This window comes from Molossus molossus, unplaced genomic scaffold (genome assembly GCF_014108415.1).
Source record: "Molossus molossus isolate mMolMol1 unplaced genomic scaffold, mMolMol1.p scaffold_m16_p_2, whole genome shotgun sequence".
Lineage (NCBI taxonomy): Eukaryota > Metazoa > Chordata > Mammalia > Chiroptera > Molossidae > Molossus > Molossus molossus.
This window is the reverse complement of record NW_023425355.1, coordinates 4813522-4821602: the sequence shown is the minus strand read 5'-3', so window position 1 is coordinate 4821602 and position 8081 is coordinate 4813522. Positions and strand designations below refer to the sequence as shown.

At 43.5% G+C, this 8081-nt stretch overlaps 1 protein-coding gene across 6 annotated transcripts in view; it reads left to right on the top strand.

Annotated features, from left to right (window-relative positions):
• The first annotated feature begins 598 nt into the window (after positions 1-598).
• The window catches only part of AR (androgen receptor), a 209486-nt gene continuing 202003 nt past the window's right edge, over positions 599-8081 (top strand). For 2 of the 6 annotated variants that reach the window (XM_036271007.1, XM_036271013.1), the window contains exon 1: positions 599-2193. In XM_036271007.1, coding sequence (XP_036126900.1) covers positions 599-2193 — 1595 coding nt within the window. The remainder of the gene's footprint in view (positions 2194-8081) is intronic. The other 4 variants (XM_036271011.1, XM_036271012.1, XM_036271009.1 and 1 more) reach the window with 4 other exon arrangements.

Here is an 8081-nt window from a genome sequence, read left to right as displayed (position 1 = left end):
GACCTGGCTGGTTAGGTGGCACGCGGGGTGAGCACTCAGGTTCCCCTAACTTCCTCTCCACCTCGCTCTGCACGCCCTCCGCCCCAGCCAGTTTTCGGGACCAAAGATCAAAGGATTAAAAGGCAATTAGGTCTTCAGTAGCCCCAAACAAAAATAAAATAAACAAACAAAGAACCCCACGCAAACCTGAACAAAACCAAAGGGAAAAAAGAATCCCGGTTCCTATTTGCACCTGCTTAAGTGGGCACTGAATCTGGAAAACGGAGAGTTTTCTTTCTCTTTCTTTCTTTCCTTTCTTTCTTTCTTTTTTTTCTTTCAAGATTTGAGCATCTTTTCAATCTACCCTCCAACTATCCAGGAAGAGATTGTGAGCCTGGCAGGGTAGATCTTGTCCAACGCGTGTTTTCCTCTGCACAAGACTTTGGGGCTGTCAGAGAGATTTTGTGTGGTCATTCCTGCAAGTTTCTTTCCCAGGAGCTTCCCGCAGGTGGGCAGCCAGCTTCAGTGACTACCGCATCGCAGCCTGTTGAACTCTTCTCAGCAAGACAAGGGGAAACAGTATAAAAAAATTAAGTGGAAGATTCAACCAAGCTCAAGTATGGAGGTGCAGTTAGGGCTGGGGAGACTCTACCCAAGGCCACCGTCCAAGACCTATCGAGGAGCTTTCCAGAACCTGTTCCAGAGCGTGCGTGAAGTGATCCAGACCCCGGGGCCCCGGCACCCTGAGGCCGCGAGCGCAACACCTCCAGGCGCCCAGTTGCAGCAGCAACAGCAACAGCAGCAGCAGCAGCAGCAGCAGCAGCAACAGCAACAGCAGCAACAGCAGCAGCAGCAGCAGCAGCAGCAACAGCAACAGCAGGAGACCAGTCCCCCGCAGCAGCAACAGGGCGAAGATGGATCTCCCCAAGCTCAGAGCAGAGGCCCCACAGGCTACCTGGCCCTCGAGGAAGAACCGCAGCCTTCACAACAGCAGTCAGCCCCCGAGGGCCATCCGGAGAGCGGCTGTATCCAGGAGTCAGGAGCCCCCTCGGCCACTGGCAAGGGGCTGCAGCAGCAGCCGCCAGCACCTCTGGACGAGGATGACTCAGCTGCCCCATCCACGTTGTCCCTACTGGGCCCCACTTTCCCGGGCTTAAGCAGCTGCTCCACCGATCTTAAAGACATCCTGAGCGAGGCTGGCACCATGCAACTCCTTCAGCAGCAGCAACAGCAACAGGAGGTAGTATCTGAAGGCAGCAGCAGCGGGAGAGCAAGGGAAGCCGCTGGGGCTCCAACCTCCTCCAAGGACAGTTACCTAGGTGGCAGTTCTACCATCTCGGACAGCGCCAAGGAGTTGTGTAAGGCAGTGTCGGTGTCCATGGGCTTGGGTGTGGAGGCATTGGAGCATCTGAGTCCTGGGGAACAGCTTCGAGGTGATTGCATGTATGCCCCACTCCTGGGAGGTCCACCCTCTGTGCGTCCCACTCCTTGCGCCCAGCTGGCAGAATGCAAAGGTCCTCTGCTGGATGACTGCCCAGGCAAGGGCACTGACGATACTTCTGAGTATTCCCCATTCAAGGCAGGTTACCCCAAAGGGCTGGAAGGGGAGAGCCTGGGCTGCTCTGGCAGTGGTGAAACGGGAGTCTGCGGAACACTTGAGCTGCCATCCACCCTGTCTCTTTACAAGTCTGGAGCACTGGAAGAGGCAGCGGCTTATCAGAGTCGCGACTACTACAACTTTCCACTAGCCCTGGCCGGGCCGCCACCCCCTCCACCGCCACCCCATCCACAAGCCCGCATCAAGCTGGAGAACTCGCTGGACTATGGCAGCGCCTGGGCAGCAGCGGCAGCAGCGCAGTGCCGCTATGGGGACCTGGCGAGCCTGCATGGCGGGGTTGCAGCGGGACCCAGCTCGAGCTCACCCTCAGCCACTGCCTCCTCTTCCTGGCACACTCTCTTCACAGCCGAAGAAAGCCAGCTGTATGGGCCCGGCGGCGGTGGTGGCGGCAGCACAGGCGAGGCAGGGGCTGTAGCCCCCTATGGCTACACGCGGCCACCTCAGAGTCTGGCTGGCCCGGAAGGCGATTTCCCCCCATCTGATGTGTGGTATCCTGGCGGCGTGGTGAGCAGAGTTCCCTATTCAAGTCCCAGTTGTGTCAAAAGTGAGATGAGCCCCTGGATGGAGAGCTACTCTGGATCTTATGGGGACATGCGGTAAGTTTCTCCGCTTAGAAATGTCTTTCAGGCTTGAGTCAGTCTGCATTTTGGGGTATATATTCTCCTCCCCGCGTGAACACGATGCCCCTGGGAGAGTCCCAGAGGATTCCGTAGACAAGGCCGCCCTAAATATGAATGGGAGCTTTACCTGAACTCCAGGCCTACCTAAGATTTTACCTTAGTGCTCCGAACCCCCACCGCGAGCCGCAGTCACTGCCGTTATGGCCCAGGGTGCTGATTCTAGCCGTTCCAGATTCCATGGCAAGTCTCCACTCACAGCCTCCTAAAATCCTCGCTGCCTCCCCAGGGCTCCAAACTTAAATCCAATTACTCGGGCTACCGTCGGAAATAGTCCTTAAGCCCTCCACTTAAGGACTATTCTCCTCCACTACCCCAAATCTGTGAACATGGATAAAATATGGGCAGTTTATCCTTAGTCTGTTACAGTTTGCCCACCAGCCTGTGGCCAGTCTTGGCAGGTTAGAAGCAAAAAGACTGGCCCAAGCTTTTCTCAGTCCTCCTCCTTCAAAGAGATAAAATGGAGTTTAGGATTAGGGGAAGAAGATGGTCTGTGAGTTCTAAAAACTCTGAGGAGGGGGTGAAGTTCCTTCCCTGGAAGTAGTTGAGGACTTGCACTAAGATTGGAGATCAGCACAGAGAATCCAACCAGGCACAATTAGAGAGCAGCCAAAGGTAGAGGAAAACCAAAGGAAAACTTTCTTAATGAGCACTGGGCAGCATTTGTCTTCACAGGTTAACTATGTTGGAAGTAGCTGCTTGGGTTGGATTTTTCTTGTAAAATAGTTATTTTTTCTGTAGATTATAACTGATCCACAGTCCTCTACTTAAGATCTGCATCAGATCTATAAAGAGGAAAATGTTATTTTAGTAAATAATTTAACCAGACTTGAGTCTGATTTATAAAAGTGTTGGAAAAAGTTTTAAAGGATTTCCTGCTATTCCAGTGTGCTCAGAAATCTGCTTTTGGGAGGGAGGAATAAGGATCTTCGATATATTCCTTCATTTTAAGAGAATTTTCAAATTTGAGCTGTTACCTCTAACAAACTGAATAAGAACTGTTAGGAATCTTGCCCAAAAGTTTTAATTAGAAAATGAGAAATGAGGAGGTCAATTTCATCTTGCTTATTAGAAATTCTTCTTTACCGCAGTTGTTTATCTTCTTGCAGACCCTATTGAAGATTTTTACCCAGCAAACAGGTATTAGTTTATTTTGGTGAGAGAGGGAATGTATTGGCTGGAGAACTAACTCCTCAGGTTTGCTGGGTGCTGATGTCGCCCATGGATTTGTGTATTGTTCGGCGTGTCTATAGCTGTGACTATATCTGTGGTACTTTTACCTGTGACTTTCCCAAAATTTCTTTGTTAGCCTTAGCATCTTTGGCAACTGAAATCCAACAATTTGCTTCCTTTGACAGATGCTTCTGTTCTTGGAAGGTTGATAGCATAGTGTTAGAAAAGAGAGAGGAAGATAGAATTTCATAAAATATTTTCTGGGCTATTGAAGAAACAGCTTCTTACCAGCCAGGCTTTGCATTCCATCAGGGTTTTTAAGGTCTGGCTTACAGGATTTTTAAAGGGTTCATTTTTAGTGTCAAAGTCTTTTCCAGTTAAGTTGTTTTTGTTTTTGCGAGGTGGTTATACTGTGGCATAAATGGTCTTTTTCATTTTATAAGAACAGCTTTACTTGGTAAGGTTAACTTTTTTTTTTTTTTTTTTTTGAAGGGCTGTAGCTAGTCATCCCCTTCTACTGTAAACTTTTCTGAGGCAGGGGATGTCAAAGGTTCTTCTTGACCTACTATTGTGCTAAATCCAGTTATGCTCTTTTGGGTGCCCCCTCCAACTAACAGCTAACAGGGAGAAAATGAATGATTCCACATATTTGGTAAGGAATGGGTATCTCCCCAGAAATAACCTGAACTTTTCAGGAAGTGGTTATCTAGAGCAAAATGTTCTTACTATCAGGTGTGCAGTAAGGTGGGTGATTTTATCTGGGGACTTAATAGAAAAACCTTCTTATTAGAAAGGCCTGTGTACATTAATGAGCAGAACTAAGTAAGAATTTTGCAGTATCCAACAAAAGTACAAGATTATTGAATCTTTCCTCGTTTCTGGTTGTGCACTGGTTATAGGAATCTAGTGAAAAGGAAAACTGCTGCTCCTGTCTTGCGCGTTGACAAATAATTTTTTTTTCTAAAATCTAGAAAATCCTTACGTCAGTTTTTTGAAATACCAGTTTCATCAGAATGCAAACAAACCCAATCTAAATATAGACATTTTTTTACTTTTTCTCTCTTTCCATCATTTTGTAGAGGCATGATTTGGTGAAAGGCAAGGGATTTTTTTTTTAAATAAACCCAGCGCGCCCACCTTCTCTGTATTCCATGTATTGTATGCCAACTAGTTAAAAGTCTCAAAATTCTAGAGACCTCTAATAACCTATTGGATTTTTCCCTTTTCCGATTGTGTGTGTGTATGTGTGTTCATACACATTAGTTAATTCTAGGGGTGGAAAATTTTTAAACTTTAGGAACTTCTGGAATAACTATGCTTTTATATATTTACAGTGTTTCTGGGGAGAGAAGAAAGGCTGAAGGTGGTCTTTATTTTCTTACTTAATTTACCATGTGGTTTGAACAGAAGGAATCATAAAAAGCGATGGGGTTCATGTGCAACCCTGGAGATATTTTATGCAGCTGTCTTCTTTCAGACATCAGACAAGACTACAACTTTGTTAATTGACCACTGTCTCTTTTGACAAAAGTAGGACCCTTTATATCCTGGAAAACAGTACAATAATATGACCAATATTTATTCCTGGAAGATAAGGCCCAGGGCAGCTTGTCCAGGAATTAGAGTTGGGGTTTAGAGAAATTATCCAGATACAAAAAGAAAATTTTAATTATCTCTTGGTATTTGGTTCTGGTCTTTATAATAACTAGTATTTTAGTAGTGGTTTGAGATTGGCAAGCCCTAGTTTTCTTAATTAGTTATTTCTAAATAAGTCATTTTATTAACTGCCCTTTGCATCTCCTTTCCCTTCCTCTGTTATCAAGCAGCTTTTTATGATTGTCTTTCACGAAGCAGTTAGTCTGTTTTGTAAAGCGGAATTTTGTTTTAGGATCAAGATAGACTGACACTCTCTGGCCTTGAGGATCAATATGTTGGGGGGGAAAAATCCTTTCTCCATGGTCAGCAAATTGCTGGTGAGTTCTGTCTGAGTACCAATAATCAGAACCTGAGCACCAAATAGCCACACTGGTGGGTGCCCCATTTTGAAATATGTGCAAGATGTAGCGATGGAAGGCTTCTCATGGTTGTCCACAGAATATCTGTCTCAGCTTGGCCAAATGTTAACATCGGTGAGAGATATTTTTGAAGAACCTTACAGCCCTTCAGTTGCAGGGTCACTTTGTGTTGCGTTCTTGCCGGTGCTAATTTTACCTCATCAGGTTTATATTCTTTCAGCTGTAAACTTTAACATAATATATTAAATTTGCTGGAGCATTTAATTTTCTTTTTTAAGTTATTTTCCTCCCTGTAGTAATTTTCTCATCTGGTGTACATATACACATTTAAAACAAAGAATTCTTTGGCTTCTTTACTTTTACTTCTACTGTGGCTGCTCTTGGTTGAATTAGGGGCATGGACAATTTTATTTTAGTTTTTTATAGTGCTATTGAGACCACCAATTTCATTGGACTCTGCTCAAGAGGGAGCTTAACACTGCTGGATGTAGGAAGTAAGGAACTTATTTTATACTCAAATCTGAAAACATGATTCTGAAAAATAAAAAATCAAGTTTTGTGAAGTTGGTAGGAGAAAGAGAAGGAAACCTCTCTCCATCCCCTACTTTCACCATTTTCTCTTTGTTTGCAGCTTCCTCAAGTGCTGCCTGTCTCTGATTTTATTTCTTTCTACTCCTTTCATGCTTTTGACATTGAAATATAGACTCTTCGTCCTACTTTTCCAGATATTTTTTCTCATTACTTCTGTAGAGTGCTCCTAAAGATTTTTTTTTTTTTTTAATCTGAAGAGTAACAAATCAGATCAACCCCAACTTCTCTCTTTTAAGACTAGATGATTTAAGGGGATAACAACATAAATAGCTGGGCTTTTTTATCTTGAGGTTAGAACTTAATTCAACAATTGCTGAGGGAGTTGAACTAGATGTCTTGAGGACTTGGCAATTTATTGAAGTAGTTTGCTGGCTACCGTCTCTGTGTCTACTGGTCATTTTGGCAACCTTTTCTCAAGGCCTGAGAACTAGACCCTCTCTCCTCTGAGACAGTTCTGCCTGGATTAGATCACCATAGCACTTTCACAAACAGTACCTAATGTGCATATGAGGGTGCTTGCTATAAATGTCTGGCTGGACGTATACACAGATATAAATTAATCATTTGAAAACAAAGAAATATATTAAAGGAAATTATTATACTTCAGACTACCCTTGCTAGCATTTTATCAAGTTCTGAGATCCTGAATCAGAGTAAGTTATCCTCAGCCTAAACACAAAGCTGATTTTTTTCATTGCTTGTAAAGTTATGTACAGTTAATCAGTATTAATTGGTACTCGTTATACTGAAGAGAATTTTGAAAGCTCATATTTATATTGCACTGTTTTCAAAGGAAAGACTCAGTGTCTTCCAGTTTATTCACTAGCACTCGTGCAGATTTGAGTAGACCAGGGGGGTGCTTAGTGATTACCTCTTTTCTAGTTGCAGAAGTAGAAATAGTTGTATTTTCTATAAAATTTGTTTACCATGTGGGGAAAGCTCTGTAGAGCAACACTTCCAGCTTTTTTGCAGAAGCTTCCCACCTGGCTTCCCACCTGACAGATAATTTTTTAGAGATTGTTGCTCAGTAAGGGCTACTTTTAATGGGTGTTGCATAGAGATGATAGACTGAATTATGCACAATTCCTTGCACACTCATGGGTGCTGCCACCCCTTCTCTCTCACACCAGTTCCTGCTGCCAATTTGTAGGCTACAGCAGGGTTGAGAATGTCTCACCTAGAGAAGTTTATGGTTCTAAAGTGCTGATTACTTGAGGATGTTGCCAATTTAAATCGTGCAATACCTGAATTTTATCTTTTTTTTTTTTTTTTTTTTTTTTTTTAATCCTCACCGGAGGACATTTTTGCATTTATCTTCAGATAGAGTTGGAGGGAGGGAGGGAGGAAGAGAGAGAGAAACATCGATGTAAGAGAGACACATCTAGTGGCTGCCACTCACAGGACCACAGCTGAGGCTGGGGACAAACTGCAATCAAGGTACATGCCCTTAGCGGGAACCGAACCCGGGCCTCTCTGGTCCGCGAGCCCATGCTCTAACCGCTGAGCAAAACTGGCGGCCAGGGCTGAATTTTATCTTTTAATAGCAGTTTTATTAAGGCATAATTCACAATGTATATAATCCAGCCATTTAAAGTTTAATGATTTTTAGTATATTCAGAGTTTGGTGATCATCACCACAATCAATTTTAGAACATTTTAATCACTTGTCAGTCAACTCCCCTCTCCCAACTCTGAGCAGTTATCAACTACTGACCTACTTTCAGTCTCTATGGATTTGTTTATTCTAACATTTCATTTAAATGGAATCATACAGTATGTGGTCTTTGGTTACTAGCTTCTTTCATGTAGAATACTATTTTCAGCACTCATATTTATGTTGAGTTACATATCAGTGTTTTATTCTTTTAAATAGCCAAATAATGTTTCATTATATGGATGTACCACAATTCGTCTATCCATTCATCAGTTGATAGACATTTGAGTTGTTTCTACCATTTGGCTATTATAAATAATACTGAAATGAACAGTGATGCACAGGTATTTTTTGTGAACATATGTTTTCAATTC